Here is a 25,077-nt window from a genome sequence, read left to right as displayed (position 1 = left end):
TGTTCTCACAGCAGCCAACAAGCTGCTTATGGGAATCCCAAAAGCAGGACCTGAGAACATCAACTCTCCCCACCTGTCATTCCCAGCAAGTAGCATTCAGGGGCACATGCCTCTAAATTCCTGATTTACACACACACACACACACACACACACACACACACACACACACACACACCTACACCTACTTGTATGAAAATAAAGTTTGGCACTTGATCTGGTATGTTCCCCGTTTCAGCTCTAATCCCAGAGACCTTCTCTGATGCTAGCTGACACCCTCATCACCTTTGCCTCTATGTGCCCAGTTTTTTGAGCTTTCAGTAAGTCCATCAGCATCCTGACTCCTGAGCAGGAAGCAAGAGTTTGGCCAGCTGCTCAGGGAGGTGTTCGGTTTCTGGCCGTGCACAGGTGGCCACTTGTCTCTCTGGTTGGAAAGGTAGTTTATTTTTAATTAAAACTTTGTCCCAGTACCTGGTTCACTGGTTCCAGCCAGATTAGCATTTCAGAAGGACAATGCCATCCCTTGTTTGAAGCCCACTGTAAATGTAGCGTTCTTCTCCTTTTCAATTTGTTTCCCTCTTTGTCTGCAGCTAATCTCTCTGTCCCTTCAGGATGTTACCACTGTTTTGTAACCCCCTCCTTCCTCCACCCCCCCAAGTTGTCTCATTCATTCATTCATTCATTTGAAGGGACAAAAAAGTCTGATCTTTTAAGAGAAATGCCTCTGGTATTTCAGGGTGGTCTGGGTCCAGATGTGCGCTACATGAACAGGTTGTAGGACTCGCCTGTGTGTTCAGCTAAGGGTCTGGAGTGCCTTAGCCAACTTTTATTTTATTTAATCCATTTGTAGATCGCTTCCTATGAAACATCTCAAAGCAAATAGCAGCAAGAATAATTTTTTACTTAAACAAGTTTATGGACCGCTTCACTGCTTAAATCCATCAGATTGGCGTACATTGTAAAAATGGAATAAAGCCACAGAAACACATGCTCAAGGATTAATGAAACCAATTTGACAGTTAAAAGAAAACCTTTCATGCAAACTCTAAAAACAATGAAACAATTTATATTAAAAATAATACCACCGGTTTAAACAATTACTTAAACCCCACAGCCATAATCTTTTTTCCTAGGATATGTGAATGAAACAACTCAAATATATACCGTACTGTGCGGTTTTATTTTCATTCAGTTGTTTTTATTTCTTCATTCTTGCATGTTATTGAATTTTGTGTTCTTTTTTACAGAAAACAAAAAGATTCAAAACACAACATTTTCATGGATAAAAACAAGGAGAGACTAGCAAGGAGCGACTGCCTCCGGCTTGCCCTGCTTGTGAGCTTCCTGGGAACATTCATGAACAAAATAAACTTTCCTACCCTTGATCAGACAATTGCCCAGTAATGTCTCCTCTGGCTGGCTGTGGCTCCCCCGGAGAACCGCTGCCAGCTGCTGTAGATAAGCCTGAACTAGATGGGCACAAGGGTCTCCTGACAGTATTAAGATTCTCATTCCCAACTCTTCTAGCTTCTCCTTTCCAACTAGAGATGCTAGGAGGCTGATGCTTGTGGGGAGTAGCTTCTACATGCCAAGCAGGTGCTCCACCACTGAGGCTCAGTCCCTCTGTGACATTTTCTTTGCATCTGGGAAAGCACATTTCCTGTGTGTTTGAGAGAGAAGTGTGTGTGTGAGAGAGAACGGAATTCATTCTCTAAGATGGTACCCTGCTACCTACAGCTCATAAACATCCTTATACTGAAACAAAACCAGTGGTATGTGATAAATCAGGAGTGCTTTCATAGTAGGCAACTTTTTTTATTATTTTTAAGTTTGTTAAGCGCAATTCTCACGTGTGTCACTTTTGTGGACTTATTTGCAAATGACATTTTAAAAAAAATGTATGGTCTTATTTGCAGCTCATGCTGTTTTATGTTTAATTTGTACCACAGTGTTTTCTGCAGTGCCGCCTCCCTTGAAAAAGCAGCACATGTCAGAGGAAAACGTATTTAAAAAACAGAAAAAGTTATCCAACATAGTAATGTTTGGCAGTGTGCCTGGAAAGTATATTAAACTCCACCCAGAGCATGCATGAGTTAGTGGAAAAAATTAAGCTGCCGTTCACGGGGCAGCTTATTCTCTTAGCAGCTCTTGGATTTCCACTCAGATATAAATATTTACCACTTTTTCAAGGTCTGCCCCCCCCCCACCGTCGCTACCCCCTTCAGCAGTTGCTTTACAGCCCTCAATTTGGCAAGAAGCAGAGACTGTGACTAATAGGTGTATGTGCGCACATACATTCAACTTTGAGACCACACCCGTGGCCACAGTGCTGAAACCTGAATTGCTTTAGACAAAACTCTGGGGGGGTGCGTGCTTGCGTGTGTGCGTGCACACACACATGTATAAGGGCACACCAGTGTGCCGCAATAGTGGAATTATCATCTAGTGTGATTAGGCAGGCCCCAACCCTGGATAATTTCAAATGGGCCTTGAAAACTCTGTCTTAAAAACTTTGGCTTACAAAATTGCGGCTGGAAATCTCATTGTGTGGCCTGGCCTTGGAGACTGTACTATTTATTAATTTTATTTGCTTCCATAAAGCTTACACAGCACTTGATTGTTGTTGGTTGTTGTTCTTAAAAAAAAAAAGCCGCCAAAAGGGTTGGTAGAAAGTGGGGCAGGGAGGGGAGTATTTAGTTAGTTTATTTGTTATAGTTGTTCAGTTTTTGTTGTTGTCGTGGTTCTGTGTATGCCTATGGGGTGAGGTAACTATAGTGGTATGATGAATTTCACAGCATGCATTATTCAACAGAAAACTTCCTCTGCTTATGTGTTTGTTTATACTTGAAAACCATATATATAGATATAGATATAGATATAGATATAGATATAGATATAAATATAAATATAAATATAAATATAAATATAAATATAAATATATAGTTCTAAACCCTCAAAGCGATTTACAAAAAAAGGATAAAACAAATTTATCTACAACAATTTAAAACTTTCACAACTTAAAATGACAATAGACCATGGAATTGATTTCTTCAGATGTTTTTTAACCGATACCTGTTTTGTTTTGTTTTATTTTTAATGGGAGCTGCCTTTGGAAGAACATTTATTGAAATTTGCTTTAGAAATGTATCAAAGCTAATGTGGGGTAGTGGCTGGATGCGGTCCAATCGCCTTCTAAATCTGGACTGTGGACAATCCGGGAATCAGCATGTTTTTACATGAGTAGAATGTGTGCTTTTATTTAAAATGCATCTCTGGGTTATTTGTGGGGGATAAGAATTCGTTCATTTCCCCTTCCCCCAAAAAATATAGTCCGGTCCACCACATTGTCTGAGGGATGGTGGACCAGCCCACGGCTGAAAAAGTTTGCTGACCCCTGGGCTAGAGTGTAGGACTAGAACCTGCTGGGAGACCAGGGTTCAAATCCCCCCTCCCACTCCACCATGAAACTGTCACTGAGCGACCATAGGCCAGTCATTGCCTCCCAGCCTAACCCACCTTGTTGTGGGGATTAAATGAGGGGGAGAATTATGTACGCTACATGGTGCTCCGCGGAGAAAAAGGTGGAATATAAATGCAATGAACCAGTGGGATTAAGAGTAGGTGATGAGGTCCTTCTCCAGGGGACCCTTCTTCCGGGTGGGGAAGAGCTGTCACTCAGTGCCTTACATGCAGAAAGCCTTAGACTCAGTGCTTTCCCCCCCTAGAAAAATAGGTGCCGGTACTCACCATGAAGTTGTTACAGTAAGTGCCACACTTTTTAACAACAACAACAACAACAACAACAACAACAACAACAACAACAGTGGTGCCAGTACTGCAAACCCTTGATTACCTCCTGAAAAAAAGCATTCCCAGACTCAGTTCCAAGTAGCATCTCCAGGTAGGGCTGGCAACATCCCCTGTCTGGAACTCTGGAGAGCCACTGCCGGTCAGTGTGGGCGGTATTGAGGTAGGTGGGTACCTTCCCATGATCCTGCTGTGGGAAGTTAGGTGGACAGCGATGGCAATAGGCTCTTCTTGGTTAAATGGCCTATCCAGGGAGGCTCACGTATGGGGATGCAGGAGAGGGAGTTGCAGGGCAGGGTCTTTAATAAGGGTCTAAACAGGCAAGTTTGCATGGAAAGCAGTGTCCCTTCTGACATCCTCATCACGAAGGCTGCTTTATAAAGGAGCTGCAATTCAGACATACATTTACAGGAGTAGAGAGTGATTGGTGAAAGCACCTCTGCCTCACTTTTTGCATCTTGTGTCCCCCACCCCCAACTTCCTGCTTCTGTTTACAGGTCCCCAGCCTCTGTGAAGATCTCCTGTCTTCTGTTGACCAGCCTTTGAAGATCGCTCGTGATAAAGTAGTGGGGAAGGACTACTTACTGTGCGACTACAACAGAGATGGAGACTCCTATAGGTGACTGCTTTCCTTCTCTGGACAGGGAAACACTCCTTTATACTATCCATCAATTGACTCCTCCTCTTTTTACCCCTTTTGATCTCAGGCAGATTATTAGGAAGTGGCAATCATCAAAAATGGGGGGGGGGCGTGCGTCACAGAGTGCAAGTTTAAAAACAGACGCAAACACATTTTGCTCACTCCTAGACTAACATTGTGGATTTACGGAGTTCGAATCACAAAAACAGCAGTGTTGGAAGCTCTCTTAAACTGAGCCCAGGCTATTGAGTCCATCGAGTTCATTATTGTCTACACTAATTGGCAGCAGCTCTCCAGGATTTCAGGCCTGGTTCTTTCCCAGGCCTGGAAAAGAACTGGGAAGATTTTACCTGGAGATTTTAGGGAATGGAACTTGGAGTCCTCTGCCTGCCTCTACCAATGAGCTACAAATGGGTGTAGTTCTGGAGTTCTCTCCTAATGACCCAACTAAAGAAGATAATAACCCAGAGATGTTCACAACTTTTAAACTATCCAGTAGACCAGGGGTAGGCAACCTAAGGCCCATGGGCCAAATGCGGCCCAATCACCTTCTACATCCAGCCCGCGGACAGTCTGGGAATAAACGTGTTTTACATGAGTAGAATGTGTGCTTTTATTTAAAATGCATCTCTGAGTTATTTGTGGGGCATAGGAATTCATTCATACTTTTTTCAAAATATAGTCTGGCCCACCACATGGTCTGAGGGAAAGTGGACCGGCCCACAGCTGCAAAAGGTTGCTGACCCCTACAGTAGACTATAAAATATGTGAGCTTTGTGAAGGAGGCACAGCTCAATGGTAGAGCATCTGCCTAAAACCCTGGAAAGCCACTGTTAGTCACTGTGGACAATATGAGCCAGATGACCTGGGTGGCAGAGCTATAAAGTTTAAAAAAAAAAGGTAAAGGACCCCTGAAACTTAAGTTCTGTCACGAATGACTCTGGGGTTGCGGGGCTCATCTCGCTTTACTGGCCGAGGGGGCTGATGTTTGTCTGCAGACAGTTTTTCCAGGTCACGTGGCCAGTATGACTAAGCCGCTTCTGGCGAAACCAGAGCAGTGCACGGAAACGCCATTTACCTTCCTGCCAGAGCAGTACCTATTTATCTACTTGCACTTTGACATGCTTTCGAACTGCTAGGTTGGCAGGAGCTGGGACCGAGCAACGGGAGCTCACCCCGTCGCCGGGATTCGAACCGCCAGTTTTTCTGTTGAAATCAGCCCTTGATTCAGAATCATAAGGACTAGGGTCTTCATTTGTAAGGAAAGGGTCATACCTCAATAGCAGAGCTCCTGCTTTGCATATAAAATGTCCTGGTTTTAATGCCTGGCAACTCCAGGTAACACTGGGAACATTTCTCTGGTTTGCAGATGGGTCCAGAAGGGTTTGCAACCCCCTGGATGATGAATTGGTAGCATGTGCTATGTATTTTTGAAGCTTTGGGTACTTTGAGCCCCTTACTCATATCTCAAGAGATCTTGCCCATTATATCACTTTTCCTAGGCAGCTGAGTGCAGCTTCTGACACGATGTTGCATGGCTCTTTGAGCTAGAGAATCCTATATGGTGGATCCCTCGTAATGTCTGAGGCCTGGTTGCAGCTACCACGAACAGACGGGTTAACTGGTGTGGTGCAGTGGTTGGAGTGTCAGACTAAGACCTGGGAGAGACCAAGGTTCGAATCCCCACTCAGCCATGAAGCTCATGAGGTATCATCTTGGGGCTTGTCAGTGTCCCTCAGCCTTGAGCTCCTTGGAGAAAAAAACGGGGAAAGGTTGGGATATAAATGCAATAAATAGTAATAATTAACCAGCCCAGTTCACCTCTGCTGCTAAGGTTGGTGGGGAGCAGCAGTTCACGCTTTCCACCTGGGAGACGCCAATGGCAGAGTCGCCCAGCAAACACAAGCTAACGTTCTTAAAAAATAACGAAACAAGACCAAACTCCCAGCCCCCTCCCCTCCGGCTTTCCTCTGCACATCCCTATCTTGGTGTTTGGTTGCTCTCCTTAAATAGGATCCTTATGGGGGGAAGCTGCTGATGCCAGCAGCACCGTCTCGGAACCTGTTGGCTGCAGCAGAAACATTGCTCTTGCATGAAGCTCCATCGCTTTTAGCCAGGCTTCAGCTGCCTTCTTTCAAAACAGCCTCCCATCTAAGCCCGTAAATGCATTTTGAGGGCTTGTCTGCTGTGAAAACATTATTTGAGGGAGTAATGTTATGAATTTCTCGTGGATGAAATTACTGCTGCAGCCAGCAATCTTTCTTACTTTCTCTCCCCCCCCCAAAAAAAGAAAACCCCTTTTTAGAGGTGGTTGGGGATGTGCATGGTCTGCAGGCCAGAAAAGTGCTAAGTCGTGGCTGTGTGCTCTCGCTCTGAAATTCCATTCCTCGTGCTCTGCAGAAGAAATCTAACCGCAATTAAATCAAACCCACCTTGCTTAAAAGTGGCTTGGAGGGATGGGGGAGAAAGGAGATTGTTTGCATTGGAGGCAGAAACCTTGAGCACTTGCTCAGCATTTACCTGCTGCAGAACTGGAGGGTAAGGGTGTCAACGGCTGCTAACCATGATGCCTGTGCTCTGCCTCCCCAGTCAGGGGCAGCAATGCTTCTGAATGCCAGTTGTTGGAAACCACAGGAAGAGACAGGGTTCTTGTGCTCAGGTCTTGCTTGCTGGCTTTCCACAGGCAACTGTTCAGCCACTGTGAGAACAGGATGCTGGACTAGATGTCTGTTGGCCTGATCCAGCAGGCTCTTCTTACATTCTAATGATATACTGTAGGTGAGAGTTCCTAAATGGAAGAAGTAAGTTAGTTCTCCACCACCATAACTCCCAAGAGGTGATGGAAATTTCAAAGCTCTTATTTCTTGTGTATTTTTACTCATTTCTTGCAAATGAGGCTACAAAGGTGCTAGTCCACACTTTTTTGCCTAAAACAAAAATCGCTATGGATATTTATAGTCTGCCTTTCGTCATAGCCTTATGGTGGCCCTCAAAAGCATGAGAAAACAGTTTTGCTACACAGAAGACATCGTGAAAAACAGCTAAAATAACTCAAAGCAATCTGGCACCAAAAGAGTTTTTAAGCTCTCTGCCTTGTTTGGATTTTAACTTGTGCAGGTTTGAGCAGCCTGCCTTCAGCCACAAATGGCTGAAATCGTGCAAGTTAGGTGCCACTGTGCTGTGCTAGCAGAGCCTTTGTCTTAGACACCCTGCACCAGCTGCATGGTTGCTAGAGCTGTTGGGAGGGGCAGTTCAAAACATCTGCGGAGACCTTTGCTAGAGATGGCACACCCATCCGAATATCAAGCAGGGTCTGCACAATCAAAGCAATGAGGTGAGAATTAGGTGGAAGAATGCTGAGGTGGGCATGCGCCAGTGTACTCCTTTGGACTGCAGTTGTGTTGTGTGTCAAATTTACTTATCTCACCAGGGGGAGAGGTTCTGCCACATTCCTCTGTGACAGCTGTCCTCATTTCCTATTGCTAGGAAGAATTTGTTCCTTTATGTAATCTTTTGATATTCTGCCTTTCTCCCTAATTGGGATTCAGGACAGCTTCCAACATGGTAAAGCTTCATTATAAAAGCTAAACTAGTTAACAAATAATAAGTTACAATACCTCAAAACACTCTTAGAGCCAGCAGTTAAAATCCAGTATGCCCTGACAGCAGCACAGGGGACAACATCATCTGCACCTCAGTTTCCAAAGGCCTGTCTAAACAGGAAGGTCTTAGCCTGCTGGAGAAAGGATAACAAAGAAGGAGCCAGTCTGACCTCTCTTGGGAGGAATTTCCACAATATGGGAGCAGCCCCAGGAAAGGCCATCTCTTGTCACCACCAGCCGTGCCTCTGATGTTGCTGGAACCAGGAGAACGTGCTCACCCAAGGCTCTTAGAACCGGGGCAGGTTTATAGGGGGAGACACAGTCTTTCAGGTAGTCTGGTCCCAAGTTCTTAATGTAGAGAGACTTTCAGAAATGCGACACAGACCTCACCCTGCAATCTGAAATAGTGCAGTTCATTCTGCCACACTCCTTGCACGTATAGACTATCCCTGACATTGTCTAGGTGGTATGTAGCTAGATTCTATTCAGAGGAGACCCATTGAAATCACTGGAGCTAAGTTTGTCATGCCTATTAATGGTAATGGGTCTACGTTGAGTAGGAGTGCTGTGAGATATACCCCTAAGCTTCTTGGGGCAGGGGCTCTGTTACAAAATGAGTAACTAGATAGCAACATCCATGCTTGATGGTCTGGGGGTGTGGGATTCTGTTGGTGCTTTGTGTGCTGAACAAGTTTGTTTACTCTCTGTCTGTCTCCTGCAGATCGCCGTGGAGCAACAAATACGACCCTCCTCTGGAAGACGGTGCCATGCCATCCGCCCGCCTGCGCAAGCTGGAGGTGGAAGCGAACAACGCCTTTGACCAGTACAGAGACTTGTATGTTGGCTTGTGCTATCATCTCTCTGGGTGTTTGTGTCCATTATCCTCAGGGCAAGAATGAATCCTTTTAATTTCTTTTAAGATGGTGACTTAGAGGACAGCTCAGTTGGTAGAACACAGGACTCTTAATCTCAGGGTTGTGGGTTTGAGTCCCACATTGGGTGAAAAGATTCCTGCACTGCAGGGGGTTGGACTAGATGACCCTTGTGGCCCTTCCAACTCCAAAGAAATAAGAAAAGAAAAGAAAAGATGGTGACTTAGAGCAGTGGTAGCCAACATGGTTCTTCCAGATGATGTTGAACTCCCATCATCCCCAGTTTACCATGGCCCAGTGATCAGGGATGGTGCTAGTTGGAGTCCGGCAGTATCAGGGTGGCACCAGACTCCCCATCCTTGTAGTCATGCAGAATAATGATGCAGGTAGCTGTGGGCAGTAAAGACAAGTGACGGTCTGGTTCAGGGATGGGGGAACCTGCAGCACCAGAGATGTTGTTCAACTCCTTTCTGCCCCAGCCACCATTGCCAGTGATCAGGACTGATGGAAGTCATAGTCCATAGCGATATCAGAAGGCCACCATGTTGGTTTACAGCATGAGATTTTTAGGAGCAAGTCGTATCTCCTTCCTGGCTCCCCGCTTGTTATCCCCCTTATTTTTGCAGCTTGCTTTGATAGAAGGATGTGGATTTTTCCATCGGAGGGAGTTTGTCTTCAGTCTCTCCTAAGGCACTGTTGTTGGCTCTCTCTCTCTCTCTCTCCACTTTGTGACGTTGCAGACGGGCTTAGATGAAAATCTAAACCAGCCCCTGAGTTTTAACAGGAAGCAACCTGCTGCCACAGGTTTGGGAAGTGTTGGAATAACAAGCATGTATTCTTCAGCAGCCAGGGTGGAAGGAGATTTCTTCCTCCACCATCAGATTTAATCTTCCAGATGGCAACTTAGATTTGAAAAGGGTGCGTGCTTAGAAATGGGGGCATGTTAGATGCAAAACCCAATTCTCAACACGAAGGCAACCTCTTCTCTCATCCTCTGACAAAAGGGCATCCCGCTTTGATTTCCAAGATGATAGACTGGCAAAGACTGGTGGGAGTGTAACTTCAAGTGTGTGTGTGTGTGTGTGTGTGTGAAAACCAGATTCTGGCTTTCTGATGTCCATGTGGGCCACTCTGGGCAACTGACAATGACTGAATGCAGCACATAGTTAAACTGTGGAACTCCCTCCCATGGGAGGCAGTGATGGCCACCAGTTTGGGTGGCTTTAAAAGAGATTGGACAAATTCATAGAGGAGGAGGAAGCTATCAGCAGCTGCTAACCAGGATGGCTACTCGGGACTGTTCTCCTCCTCACGGGCAAGTGTTGCTGCCTTGCCTCATTCATAGCCACACGCCGACAACCTGCAATACCCAAAACATGTTTGTAAGCAGTATGGGACAGAGCTCAGAGAGAGAAAGAGTTTTTATCTGCCGCTCTGTTTAAGCTAGAGGGAGTAACAGGCTTATTACTAAGAGTGGCCACAAATGGGAGAATTTGGATTGTGAGAGCGGGACGTGTGTTTTCGAGGTCGGAAGTGGGGAGCAGGATTCAAACAGAAACTCCAGATGGGCCAGGTTCCTGCTTCCCCCCCTAATTTGATAATCTTGTAGGTTCCATGGCGAGGGCAGTGCCCTGGGTTTTGTCTGCAACAAACGAGGTACTTGTTGGCAGCGGTGCTGTAATATTTGACCAGCTAGGGCCTTCTGAGGAAGATGCTTCTTTGTTGCCATTCAGGCTTTATTAAACTGTGGAACTCGCTCCTGCAGGAGGCAGGGATGGTCTACAACCTAGATGGGCTCTGAAAGAGGATTGGACAAATTCATGGAGGAAAGGGCTATTGGTGGCTACAACCTCGGTGGCTGTGCTCTGCCTCCATAATGTTTTTGAATTCCAGTTTCTGGAAACCTCACGAGATGAAAGAGCTCTTGTACTTGGGTCCTCCTCGCAGCTTTCCCACGAGCATCAAGTCAGCCAATGTGAATAAAGGCCTGGTTTTAAATAGAAACACAGGAAGTTGCCTTAATGCCTTACACCGAGTTGTCTTGCTCAGTACTGCCACAACACTGACTGGCAGCTGTTCTCCAGGGTTTCCTGCAAGGTCTCTCCCAGCCTGCCTGGGGATTGAACCCAGGTCCTTCTGCATGCAAAGCAGATGTGCTACACTCCGCTACAGCTCTTTCCGCTTAGCGACGCTTGCAGTTCTCTTCCCTTTTAAGTTAATGAGCCTGTCTTCTGCCACAGGAACACAAAGTGTGTGGAGCAGCTGTGGCTCTGGATGCATTTATCCGCTTTACTTTCCATGCCGTCGTCTTCCTGTGGGGCTGCGGGGAAAGGGGATTGAGCGGGAAGATGTATCCAATTGTGGAATGCAATCATCCCTGATTGTTTTGAAAGCAGGGGCCTTAGAAGTGAGCTGAGATCGTCTCCCTGGCAGGAAAGCTATTGATCTGTTGGCCGGTCCCAAAACAAATGCCTGTTGATGGGGCGTGGCGGCTATTGGCCAGATGAGCAATATGGCAAAAACTGGTTTCCATCATCAACAAACAGCACTTGTCGTCTCCTATTTTGTTTCAGTGCCTAGGTTTTCGTTTTTTAAAAAAGTTCACATGAGACAGCGCCATATGTCCTCTTTGTGCTAGTGGTTCATAATCTTTTGTTCATGTAGGGGAGCTTTCTTCATGCTCCAACATGCTGCCAGTAAGATGGAGGTCCTAGGCAGCCCTCTAGATGTTGTCAGGTCCCAACCCCCTTCCCAGACTCAGCCAGCCTGGGTGATGGTCAGGGGGATGATGGAAGGCAGAGTCTGTCAACATATGGAAGGCCACAGGCTGCCAATTCCTGCAGGAAAAAAAGGAATGCTGGAATACAGAGTGCCATAGTGCCTCCCCATGGAAGGTAGAGCAAGCTGCCTGGGAAGTTTGTGGGCTCAGCTTCCTTGGAAGATTTTAAACCAAGAGGTTGAATGGCCACCTGCAAGTGATTCTTTAGCTGTGATTCCTGCATTGTAAGGGGTTGACTGGATGACCCTTGGGGATCCCTTCCAACTCAACAGTTCTGTGAAACTGCAGCTGTACTCTGGGGTGGGCAATCAGTCTCTGCTTCCTTGCAGTGCAATGCCAAACACTCCCCCCCCTTCCCTTTCCGCCTGCTTTGTGCGCTTTCCCCACCACCTCTCCGCCATCTGTCTCTGGATGTGAATCAGGCATGGCCAAACCTGAGAGACTCAACTAGCAAAGCCTTTTGAAGTGGGTTTATTGCCCTTGGCTCATGGCTCCTAAACCCCTTGTGATGATCTACCTCCCCTGTCTCTGCTCGGGCACAATAATTTGCCACAGCTTTGGCAGCTGGGGCCCTGCCGGATTGAATCCAGATGCCACAGTCACAGAGAAAGTTGGGCTCCTTTCCCTCTCCCCCCCAAAAAATATATTTTCTAGCCAGGTCTTTGCACAAGGGGGTCCAGACCTGGGTTTGTGTTGCCTGCAAGATTCTTCCTCTTCAGCTTTGACTGACTTTTTAAAGCTAAGCAGCAACACATATACAATGGAAGGAGCTCCCCACAGCCAACAGTAACTGCACTTAGTACTTGTGATGCATCATTTTACACAAACCGCACACAGACACATACGTTATTTACTGGTATTGGTGTGTGCCCTCTGTTAAGAGCAGTAGTCTTCATTCCCCCCCCCCCCCGAACTGGGACCCCGCTTCTAACTCAAACATGCATTTGGGGAACCGTTTTAAAATTATTCTTCGCTGTACATTTATACTGTGGAAGTGCTGCTGTTGCAATCCACATAAAAATCCACCTTAGACTGAGTTCTGAGGAGCTTAGAATCTAAGATTCATTGCAGAGGAAGGTCAGGGAAGTCCAGGCAGCAGTAATCCGACAATATGCTGTTGCTTCATCTGAATTAGGGCTGAGCATGAAAATTACAAAATATATATTATGTGGAAGGAAATGGGAAGATATTTAGCTAGCCAAATAAAAACTGCAAAATGCCCCGCTGGTGGAAGAAGAGGCTCCATTGCCAAAAATAGGTGAGTGTCAGATGCCCGCCTCGTGGCTTCCCGCCTTGTAAGCACTGGCTGACTTTGGACGCAACGCTAAGCGCCCCTCTGTTGCGTCTGAATCCGCCCTTTGTTCTCCCAGGGCCGACTGCCTCTCTGTGCAGTCAGGGCTGCCCAGCTGCCGGCCAGATGTGCACTCTTTTAAGCGTACCTGGCATGGAGGACATGCATACCTAACCGGATCGGTATGTTTGCTTGAGGGCTGCTTTTGCACCTGTGTGCCTGCTGGAAAGAATTTACCAAATACCTGCGCAGGGACCCACAGGCACTGTTTTGGGACGGATTTGCTTAAGTTGCGGGGGAGGTGAAGGAACAACTGGACCGAAGAGGCTTGTTTTTCTCTCCCCTTCCTGCTTTTACCATCTTGTTTGTGTGTGTGTGTGTGTGTGCGTGTGTGTGCGCGTGTGTGCGCGTGCGCTAAACATTACAGAATATATGGTGGCGTTTTGGGGACTCCTATCCAGACCCTGCCCAGACCCAACTTTTGCTTGGCAAACTGGCTGTGCCATTTACCTTCAAATCAGGACAGTGGTACATTGTTTTAATATTTGCATCCTGGTTTTCTGTAATCATAGAAGGGACCATGAGGATCATCTAGTCCAGCCCCCTGCAGTGGAGGAATGTTTTGCCCAGCATGGGGCTTGAACCCATGATCCTGAGATTAAAAAGCCTCATGCTATCATGAAATGAAGTAAATGGGATCAAAGCAGATTACAGTAACATTATTTATTGATTTTACTCCTGTATAGCATTTATATCCTGCCTTTTTCTCCAGGGAGCACAAGGTGGCATACATGGTTTTCCCCCTCCTCATTTAATCTCCACAACAACTCTGTGAGGTAGGTTAGGCTGAAAGGCAGTAACTGGCCACAGTATCACCCAGGGAGCTTTATGGACGAGTGGGGATTTGAACCCCGGTTTCCCAGGTCCTGGTCTGACATGCTAATTCCACAACACTGGTTCTGTAGATCTCCTGGCCTTGGAAGGTGGCAAAGGCAATTAGGGAAGGAGATAAAACAAGACTTATAAAAGTAAGCACTGTGTGAGAAAGGTGGGGAGAGCACTTTTCTCCCTCTCTTGGCCTACTGGCAACTCCCCATTTGCACATGCTCAGCACACACTTGCCATTTTCAGCACTGGAAGGGGATGGGGCTGGCTTGCACAACTCCCACTGACACACATGGTGCCTCAGTACGCAACCCCCATGTAAATGAGGAGATTCCCTGCTGGATCAGGCCAGTGGCCCACCTGACCCAGCATCCTCTTCTCACAGTGGCCAACCATATGCCTGTGAGAAACCAAGCAGGATTCAAGCACAAGACCCCTCTCGCCTTCCTGTGGTTTCCAGCAACTGCTATTTAGAAGCACTGCTGTTTCCCAACTGTGGCAGCAGAAGATGGCAATTATGGCTAGTAGGTAGCCCCTCTCCTCCATGAATTCAGAACTGGGAAAGCAAACCGGAGCCTTCCGACATTTGCAACGGCAGGGGGAAAAACACCCTACTACACCGAGCCAGTGCCGGCACTCAGAAATCAGCGTGGCTCCAAGCCGCAGAACAGCAACTTGGCTGGGTTTTTTTTTGCCTTGCCTTGCCGGCCACATCCCCCCTGCCCAGCAGGGTGGACCTGAGGCACTAGCTCCAGTCAGCTCCAAACCAACTTGAAATAGCATGTTAGTATTTAAAACAATATTAATGCTAGATTTGATTCATTAAAGGTACAAAGGCCGTCCTGAGTGTTTCCATGTGTGCGCTTGTTAGTTCTGGCTGGAAGCATTCCCTCCGACGGCTTTATGTGGTCTCGGACAACGTTTTAGCACGTTCTTAAAATATGCCCGCAAAAGCCTTTATGCAGAATCTCATAAATGTGAAGCGTGTAAAAATTAGAGCGCCTTTCTCTCTCTCCCCCTCCCTCCCCCCCGTTTCATGTCATTAGGATCAAAGTACAGATTTGTAAGGTAGGGGGCATTCCTTGTAGTGGACCCCTTCGCCTTCTAATTAATGTCTCGTGCTCCAAACAACCTGGTAAAATGTGTAATTGCAACAAATGGAGAAAGCTGGTTTGGGAGGGAGGCCGTACACCAGTTTTCCCTAAATTTCTGAATAGATTTTGGTCGTATGTGTTGTTTTCAGTTTGAAGGCATACTTCTTTCTTGCGTGCAGCATGGCTTGTTTTTTTTGGGGGGGGGGAGAAAGTCTGCTCTCTGTCGGGCTGTAGTTCAGTGATAGAGCCCATCCTTTGTGTGCAGAAGTCCTGGTTTTGATACCTGAAGTCTCCAGGTATGGCTGGGGAGGGCCCCACCTGAAACCCTGGAGAGCCGCTGCCAGTCAGTATAGACAGTATTGGACTCAACAGACCTGCTGTCTGACACTCCAGAAGGCAAATCCCTATGTTTCTATTTAAATTTCCCCTTTATTCCAAACCATGAGGGCTAGAATCCTGCTTTATTTTTAAGGGTGATGTGATAGAGCATCTGCCTTGCATGCAAGTGGTCTCTATCATGGCCTAATAGCCATTGCTAGATCTGCCCTCCGCTTCCACGGCTTTTTAAATCCCTCTTCTTAAAGCCATCTAACAGTCGTTGCTGCAAATCCCACAAACTGCGTTGTGTAAAAAAAAGGGGGTGCGGAAGGGGTCTTTGTTTTCTTTGACCTCAACCCATCCCCAAACTCCCCAGTTCCAGAGTTTTATATATGAGGAAGGAAAAGTTTTTTTTCTACAACGTGCATGAATTAGTATACCTCTATCTCTCCATTACCCTACCCCACCCCACTTTGTTACTGTCCTCGTGAGCAACTCGGCAAACACCCGTTTGTGGGTGGATTCCGTGCTGCTTCGGTTCTGTAGGTTCAGACAACCCTTCAGTCTCGACACCCTCCATTGTTTGCACTCAGGTTGCCTTGAATGGAGGTGTGGGTGCGTATGGGTGTTTCCGTGAAGGCTTCAGCATGCGCCAGACAGAGCGCCCAGGAGTTCTGTCGGCCAGACGTTGCCTGCAATGCTTAGGGTAGTGTGCAAGAGATACCAGCAAAGGTGTCAACTAGGTCAGCAGAAGAGCAGGTGTGGGAGGCTCACGTACAAAGCAGCTCAAGTGTAGCAGCTTTTGCAAAAAACGAAAACTAAAAACCCTCCCAAACTTTTTGCAGGCGCAAGAGAAATGGCATTCACAGTTTGAACCAGCTCTCTGCGTTCCACACCGGACGCCAGGTGGAGGAACATTTAAACCCAGTCATGGGACCTCTGTTCTGCAAAGGCTTTCGACTTGGTTGCAAATCTGCAATAAATCAAAATATCGCCTCTCTCTCTCCCCCCCCCCCACACAACGAAGGCTGCCACGTACCTCTTGTTCCCTTTAGTCTTAATTAGGCAACCTCACTGTAAAAAGGTGGGCGGAGGGGAGGAAGAGAGTCTCCCAGCCCACACTGTTTAGCAGCGACGAGAGAAATGAGAGCTTGGGAAGAACTGAGCTGTAAAAATGCTGGTTTTAAGTTTCAGCTGTGCTCTTTAACAGCTTGTTGCCATTAATTGGAGTCGATGGGGTTGTGCAGGTTTGAGTGGGATCCTGACAATGACAGAATGGAGGGAGTTGCCTTCTACTGCACAACTCTTTGCTGAGAAAGGTTCTCCAAGCCATCCTACGGAGTCAAACTACGGTGGTGGGAGGTTTGCTGAGCACTGAAGCCCCTGCCCGCTGGAATCCTTCCTTGCTAACACCTCCCCAAAAAAGAATTATTGAGATTTCAGGAGGCACAGCTGCATGAGGGTTAAAAAGAAAAGAAAATAAGATTTTTCAGGAAGCTGCTTCACCTGGTCTGTATTCTCTCCTTTCTCCTATCAATTTACGCCAGATGCTTAGCTGTGCGGCTTTGGAGCTGATCTTTATATACATACATGCATATGCACAAAGCGCACATACAAATAGATAGATAGATATAGATATTTATAATAAATGGTGATGGAATGATGCTGCTTTGCTCTGTTCTGCCCTGCTCGGCTCCTAAGAAAGCTGATCAGCTGGTCTCTCTCTGTTTTGACTGCAGGTATTTCGAAGGGGGCGTTTCCTCCGTCTACCTCTGGGATCTGGATCACGGATTTGCTGGCGTGATTCTAATTAAGAAAGCTGGCGATGGATCAAAGAAGATCAAGGGGTGCTGGGATTCCATCCATGTGGTGGAAGTTCAGGTACGGCCTTCTCCCTCTCTCTCTCTCTCTCTCTCTCTCTCTCTCTCTCTCTCTCTCTCTCTCTCTCTCTCTCTCTCTCTCTGTGGCAACTGGCAGTTCCTGAGGAGGGGAGAGAAGTCCTTGTTAAATTCCAGGCGGCTAATGAGTGCAGGTGCTCAGCCAAACAATGCAATATTGTTTCAGGCTCATAAACCTCCCCCCCCCCGCCACCGCTGCTCTTGATCTCCCCCTCACTGCCTCCCGTCTGCAAAAAAAAACCCCCACACACCCTCCTATTAATTTTGGAAAACGCTCCGAAGCCGTTTGGGGGAAAGGGTAAAGTCAGATCAGCAAACCCAAAAGCTCTCTTAAAGGCCCGTGAATTGCTGCTATTTCTCTTTCTTGGTTCAATAGAGCCAATTGAAAACCAAAGGCATTTGGGGGGCTTTCAGGAGATGGGCAGGATAGAGGTGCTCTCTAACCCTTTGGGGGTGGGGGAGGTTGTTGACCCCTTGCAGCCTGCAGGGAAGAAAGTAGATGGCACACCAGCACCAGAGCACCCCTGATGTGGGGAGGGGGGAAGAGACAGGCGGCTGGCTTTTATTCAATAGCTATCCATTTTCAAGAGAGGTAACTCTTTCCCCCCTTCCCTCCAGGAGAAATCCAGTGGCCGCACTGCCCATTACAAGCTGACCTCCACAGTGATGCTCTGGCTGCAGACGAACAAAACCGGCTCTGGCACTATGAACCTTGGGGGCAGCCTCACCAGACAGGTACAAGAGCCTTCCTTCCTTCCTGAGTAATATTTTTGGGGGGAGATGCAATCCTAACTATGAAACTTGCAAGGATAGGAGTCATGAAGTGCATACTTTGTAGGCCGAGGGTCCCAGGTTCAGTCCCCAGTATCTCCAGGTGTGGCTAAGGAGAGGCTCTTGTCTGAAACCCTGGAGAATCATGACCGACGGCCCCCACTCTGAATACAGCAGCTTCCACAGCTACTGTGCCTTACGTGCAGGGCTGTAGCTCAGTGGTAGAGCAATTGCCTGGCATGCAGAAAGTGCCAGGTTCAGTCCCTGGCCTCACCTCCAAGGATCTGGTTCGGTATAAGGCAGCTTCCTATGTCTTGAAGGAACAGGCACAGTTCAGCAGTAGAGCACCTGCTTTGCATGCAGAAGGTCCCTAGTGCAATCTGTGCTGGCATCTCCAGGTGCGGCGGAGAGTATCTCCTGGCTTGAAACCCTGGAGAGCCACTGCCAGCCAGTGCAGTCTGTACAGAGCTAGCTGGATTAACTCGGTATAACTTTCCCTCCCTTGCTGTTACTTGTAGGTACATAAGGAAAGTCCAAAGGGGTCTATCTGGTGGAGCCTCCTGTTGCCCACTCCTGGGTGCCCACTGGAATGCCAAGCTGGAAAGCCACTTCCCACTCACTTTTCCATATAATTTTTATGAAATTAAATTCCGCTGCCTTCCTGCACTGACAGGGGTTAGAACAACATCATGGCAGCCACGCTTCTTTTGCATGGAAGTCTTGGGTAGCAGAGGTGAATTTTATGTCAGGGTGTGGGCTCTGCCTTTATTTACACACTTACACACACACGGAAAGTGCATCCTTCCTTCCACAACGGAAGGCCAGGCCATAAATCACCCCGGGGCTTATCCTACTCTCTGCTGTTGTATATTTTCACCAGGGTTTCACTTTCAAGTCGAGGCCCATCCCGCAAAGCTCTAGGTGTCCTCGGGTGAAGTGGAAGAGCAATGGTGGACTTTGTGCGGTGGGGTCATGGCAGGCGGAAAAAGGGGCTTTGCGCCTTCCACCAGAGGGATATGAAGTTGCAGTGCGTCACACACTCTGTGCTCAGGCTCTCGGTGCCCCAGTTTCCTGATGCTGATGAGTGGTAGGGGGAGAAACTTTAGAGGAATTGCTAAAGTAAGGTTGAGATATGCTGCCCCAGCCAGGGAATTCCTCCTGTTTCTCCATGTGAACATTTTGGCCTTTCCGTTCCTCTGGTGACTGGATAATAAGACAGTGGGGAGTAGGGGAGAATTGGGGAGGGGGCACAGCATGAGCCAACAGGGGGCAGATCTCTAGCCCAGTCACAAGGTGGGTGAGTCACTCCCTCCCCTTTCTGAGGGCGGGAGAGGCAGCTGGAACAACCCAGTTGTGAGATAGTGGAAGAGGAAGTTCATGGCATGCTGTGGGAGGGAAAGAGGGAGGGAGAAATATTGTTCCTTTTGCCCCCTCAGGGTTTTGCTAGTTGGATAGATAGATAGATAGATAGATAGATAGATAGATAGATAGATAGATAGATAGATAGATAGATAAACACAAACTGGATGGTTATAGGTTGTGTCCAGCTAAGCCAGGGGTACCCAAACTAAGGCCCGGGGGCCGGATGCGGCCCAATCGTCTTCTAAATCCGGCCTGTGGATGGTCCGGGAATCAGCATGTTTTACATGAGTAGAAGGTGTCCTTTTATTTAAAATCTCTGGGTTATTTGTGGGGCATAGGAATTCGTTCATGTATTTTTTTCGCAATACAGTCTGGCCCCCCACAAGGTCTGAGGGACAGTGGACCAGCCCCCTGCTGAAAAAGTTTGCTGACCCCTGAGCTAAGTCCTGCTCAGCATAGACTGTTGAAATTAAGGGACCTTTATGATCCTTAACGATTAGTAACTTCCATTTTTAAAAAACAACAGCAAATGAGATTTTCAGGGTGTGGCTGTTTGCACCCAGTTACCATACTCTGGGTTCTATCCTAGTGAACGCTAGTCCTACTCAGAGTAGGCCCATTATTGGGTTGGGAACGGGGATGCAAAGCAGGGCTGCCAAACAGAAGAGAGAGGTGGCTTCAGAAATGGGGCTGGAAAGGTAAAAAGGTAGCTTAGCTTTTGCCTGAGGTGGGAAGAGGAAACTCTATGGGGTTGATGTTTAAGGAGTGGCAGGGAGGTTGGCGTGCTGAGCGAGCAGGGGCACACACCCTTGTGTTTGTGTGTACATACACATGGCTCCTTGGAACACCTGGGCTGCTCAGGGAATACGGGGGGCAGATTCCTTTCAGTGGGGGCCCTTCAGAGCAGTGCCATAATATCTGTACCAAACGTGAAAATTTATTTCCAGCTCCTGCGGCTCTTGCCAGCAGTGTGTCCAGGTGTGGGAAGTGTACATTTTTGCATGTAGCAAGCGGAAACTCCCAAGGGACTGTGGGCACCCTCCCTCCCCCCTCCTCCTCCTCCCCATGCTCACTGCAGGGCCCCACAACCTCGCTTTGCAGATTCTGCATTCTCTTCCAGTGCAAAAATCCTAAACAAAACGAAGGCCGTAATCTCCCCCCCCGCTATTCCCCAATTTCCCTTTTGTATGTCAAAAACTAACTAGGGCCAGCTAATTGGAGCTGGCGCCTTGCCACCGTGCAGGTCACATCTTGCCTTGGAGACGCTGACTAAATTACACGCCCCGTCGGGCCCAGCAGACACACTTGGCTTGCGCTGGTCTCTCTCCCCCCCCCCCCCGGCTAGTTTTGCAAGCAGAGGGAGAAAGACCTGCAATTGCCTCTCTCCTCCACTCCCCCCTCCAAGCTTCCCATCCCGTGGTTCTGGGGGAAGCTCCAAACAGCTGGGCGAGAGTCTTCCAGGGACTCTTTTGAAACCCCTTTGTTGTCTTGACCCAAGAGTTCTTTTTTCTCAAAGGCCTTTGTCCAACACAGCATAAGAACATAAAAAAAGCTCGCTGGATCAGGCCAGCAAGCCCGTCTAGTCCAGCATCCCCCTCTTACTGTGGCCAACCAGATGCCCCAATGCAAAGCCCACGAGCAGGACGTGAGCACAGGAACCCTCTCCTGCTCCCCTGGTTTCCAGCAACCGGCATTCAGAAGCATTCCCTGCCTCCAGCTGCAGAGGCAAGGCAATAGCCCTCATGGCTAGTAGGCACTCATAACACAGTCGTACCTTGGAAGTCGAACGGAATCCATTCTGGAAGTCCGTTCAGCTTCCAAAAATAGTTCGCAAACCGGAACGGTCACTTCTGGGTTTATGGCGTTCAGGAGCCAAAACGTTCGAGAACTAAGCTGTTTGAAAACCAAGGTACGACTGTACTAATCCTCCATGAATTTGCCCAATCCTCATTTAAAGCCATCCAAGTTGGTGGTGATTGCTGACTTCTGCGGGAGTGAGTTTCATAGTTTGTCCCTGCGCTGCATGACAAACCTGTCCTGAATCCAACATACAGCTTTATTGGACAGCCCAAGTTCTAGTGCAGGGGTAGTGTCAGGGGTAGGGTTGCCAGACTCAATAGTGGACAGGACTTCTATGCCTTTAATTGCCCTGCTCTCTTTTGAGTCTGGAAACCTTAAAGAGAAAACAGCAGACCCTTTGTTTAATTTCCAAGCAAAGGGTCTGCTGGCTTCTCTTTAAGGTTTCCAGACTCAAAAGAGAGCAGGGCAATTAAAGGCACAGAAGTCCTGTCCACTGTTGAGTCTGGCAACTCTAGTCAGGGGACCACCAGGGGTCAGCAGAGAGCCTGGCGAGGGAGTGCAAGGGCTCAGGGATGCAGGGAGCTCACAGCACCAGCCAGGAGCCAGCAGAGAGCCTGGTGAGGCAGTGCCAGGGGTCAGAGAGGCAGGGAGCTCTCTGGAGGAAGAGGTCTCAGGCGCTAGGGACACTGATAAGCACTTGAGCGGCTCAGGAGGGGAGGGAAACATCATCGCCCCGTCTCCTCAACAATGCAGGGATCTAAAGCGCAGAGAGGAGAGGAGGAGACTAAGGGCACCCAAGATACTTTGCTGGAGGCGGTCCCGACGATTGCCACTCCTGGAATCTGACTTGGACTGAACGGACATGAGAACTTTAGCTCTGTCTTGTATATATAGTTGTATCATAAAACACCGTACATATGTACCTGTGGAGTCAGTAGTCGTCACTTGTGGAAAGCACAATCAGTGTCCTCACAGGTAGGCAACCTAAGGCCCGTGGGCTGGATGCGGCCCAATTGCCTTCTCAATCCGGCCCGCGGACAGTCCAGGAATCAGCATATTTTTTACATGAGTAGAATGTGTCCTTTTATTTAAAATGCATCTCTGGGTTATTTGTGGGTATAGGAATTCGTTCATTCCCCACCCCCACCCCCCAAAAAATAATTAGTCCAGCCCACCACATGGTCTGAGGGATGGTGGACCAGCCCACGGCTGAAAAAGGTTGCTGACCCCTGCTCTAGTGTCAGGGGGGGGGACGGGGGACGGACAACCCAATCCACTTTCTCCATGCCGTGCATGATTTTATAATGAACTTTTTTCACATCGTCTCTTACTTGCATTTGATCTACTGTAAACAAAACGGGCTGCTACCTGCCTGCATACCCACTTCTCACATGCAGGTGACCCCCAGATTCGCTGTTGCTTAGCTTAGGCTGTGTCTGAATCTACTCCTGCTATTGCTAGTGTGTGTGTTTGTGAGTGTGAAATCATGCTATCTTAGCGCCTATGCATTTCAGACAACGTTGCAATTATCATTAATCTTGTTTTCGTTTGCTTGTGTGCTGCACCTTGAAGTCTCCGGAAATGAGTATGATAAAACTCCTGGTAATAAACCAAGAGGCAAAATTACGCACTGATCTCACACCTTCTGAGTCATGCAAAATGACAGCCTTATGCAGAATCAGCCCCTTGGGGCATCTAGCTCAGGACCTGTACTGGTAGTTCCCCAACCTTTTTGGGGGCCAACCTTAGTTTCAAAAACCGATCCCCACTTCCCCCTACAGTACCCTCCATAAAAAGCATTATTTGGAAGAGCGGTTTGCACAGCCCACGAAGGAAGGAAAAAAAACAATAAAATTCTCATCGGTGATCAATTATGGATTGCACACCTATTCAAAATCCAGTTAAAAACTATTCAGTTTAATGAATGCAATAAAATGGATGACGTTGATCCAGCGATACCAGCTTTCCAAAGTCTGGTGGTCATTTATACCTTCAGCTCCCCCTGCCTCTCCCCTGCCTCTTAGCACCTCTGTAGGTAATCCCTCCTGCCCCCAGGGGGCAGTACTACCCATTGACTGGTGGTGGCTGCCCTGGTATTCAGACCAGGGTCTGTCCCAATCCTACCTGGAGATGTCAGAGATTGAACCTGGGACCTTCTACATGGAAAAGAGGTGCTCTACCACTGAGCTTCAGCCCTTTCCTTAAGTTGTTGTTGTTGTTATTGTTGTTAATTCAATTTGTATACTGCCCTTCATCCATCCATCTGGTCTAGGGAACCGCCAACCAACACGGCTGGGGGAGACCTGGTTTTCAACATTGCGATATATCAGCTGCTAAATACCACAATATGCTGATATATCATGGTGCCTGGAATGCCTAAATTGGCTCCCAGTACATTTCTGAGCACAATTCAAAGGGTTGGTGCTGACCTTTAAAGCCCTCAACAGCCTCGGCCCAGTAGACCTGAAGGAGCGTCTCCACCTCCATCGTTCAGCCCGGATACAGGTCCAACTTCGAGGGCCTTCTTGTGGTTCCCTCCCTGCGAGAAGCGAGGCTACAGGGAACCAGGCAGAGGGCCTTCTAGGTAGTGGCGCCTGCCCTGTGGAACACCCTTCAGTTTTCAAGGAAATAAATAACTATCTGACTTTTAGAAGACACCTGAAGGCAGCCCTGTTTAGGGAAGATTTTAATGTTTGATGTTTTATTGTGTTTTTAGTATTCTTTTGGGAGCCGTCCAGAGTGACTGGGGCCAGATGGGCGGGGTATAAATAATAAAATTGTTGTTTGTTTGTTGTGTATTGGCTGCTACTTCCCACCTTATGAGAGGAAGAAGCAGCCAAGATACATAGCCCAGCCCTACACAATGAGCCAGCCCCAATGCCTCTCAGGCTTGTGTTGAAGCCAGAAGAGCATTGGGGCTTTGTTGAACTGCTCAGCATGCCGGGCTTTGGTGGTGGAGGTGAAGGTGCCGCCATGCTCTGGTCCTCCAGCCGGTCCTGGGCGATGCATCAAGCCGCCTTCCCTTTCTCTCCTCCACCCCCAGTGTTCTTCCTCCTTCCAGACTCCCAAACAGGTGAGCTCTAACCAGTGTAACCTCTGTGGTGTTGACTTCCCTCTTAACCAGATCTTCCTTCCTTCCCTGTTCCAGATGGAAAAAGACGAGACTGTGAGCGACTCCTCTCCACACATAGCCAACATTGGGCGCTTGGTAGAGGTAGGTCCTGACAAGGTGGGTGGGAAGGGAGTCAGGATTTGGGATGCCCTCTTCTACCCTGTTGTCAACCACCCCAATCTCCCAAGAGGCCGGGGTGGTTGAGTTGTGTCTTCATACGGGGTGAAGTTCATCCATCTTCTTACAACGCTAGTCTTTCACCTAGCAGCCCATGGGCCAAATCAGCCCAAATTTAACTATTTGCTTACCGCTCTCCTATATGGTGGCTAAATGGAACTTTTTGGCTTCAGCTAGAGCTAGAGCCCAGCCCCCTTGCTGGCTATTTTTGCATCTTGGGGAAACTTAAATTCTACCATTTTGTGTCCTTTATTTAAATTTTCGAGGTTGTAGCCAATTAAATTATACTTCAGGGTAAGTCTGATGAAACGAACATTAGTTAGTCTTGAGGACTAGTAACTTCCATTTTCTAAAAAAAATAAAAGAAACGAGATCCTTAGAGTATGCCGGTTTGCACCCAGATACCACAGTCTGGGTTGTATCCAGCTAAGTTAAACTCAGAGCTGACCTGTTGAAATTAAATAAATGGGTGGGGGGAAGCTCTTGATGGCTACTAGCTATGATACCTATGCTCTACATCAGGGGTCAGCAAGATTTACCTCGCCTGAGCCAGTTCACTCCTGCGGAGATCGCTCCGTGGGCCGGATCGCATCTGCACAGATGTGATTTCCGGCATCTGCGTCTGCACAGATGCAATTTCCAGCGCCGCGAAAGCGAGTCCCCACTCTGCGC

General features: G+C 47.9%; 1 protein-coding gene across 2 annotated transcripts in view; it reads left to right on the top strand.

The window, feature by feature from the left end:
* CAPZB (capping actin protein of muscle Z-line subunit beta) overlaps positions 1 to 25,077 on the top strand; it is a 66,559-nt gene that overhangs the window by 35,901 nt on the left and 5,581 nt on the right. For both annotated transcript variants that reach the window (XM_035117843.2, XM_035117844.2), the window contains exons 3-7: positions 4,302 to 4,423; positions 8,768 to 8,881; positions 17,025 to 17,166; positions 17,802 to 17,918; positions 24,265 to 24,330. In XM_035117843.2, the coding sequence (XP_034973734.1) occupies positions 4,302 to 4,423; positions 8,768 to 8,881; positions 17,025 to 17,166; positions 17,802 to 17,918; positions 24,265 to 24,330 (561 nt within the window). The remainder of the gene's footprint in view (positions 1 to 4,301; positions 4,424 to 8,767; positions 8,882 to 17,024; positions 17,167 to 17,801; positions 17,919 to 24,264; positions 24,331 to 25,077) is intronic.

This window comes from Zootoca vivipara, chromosome 6 (genome assembly GCF_963506605.1).
Source record: "Zootoca vivipara chromosome 6, rZooViv1.1, whole genome shotgun sequence".
Lineage (NCBI taxonomy): Eukaryota > Metazoa > Chordata > Lepidosauria > Squamata > Lacertidae > Zootoca > Zootoca vivipara.
The sequence above is the reverse complement of the archived record's forward strand: the minus strand, read 5'-3'. Positions and strand labels throughout refer to the sequence as shown.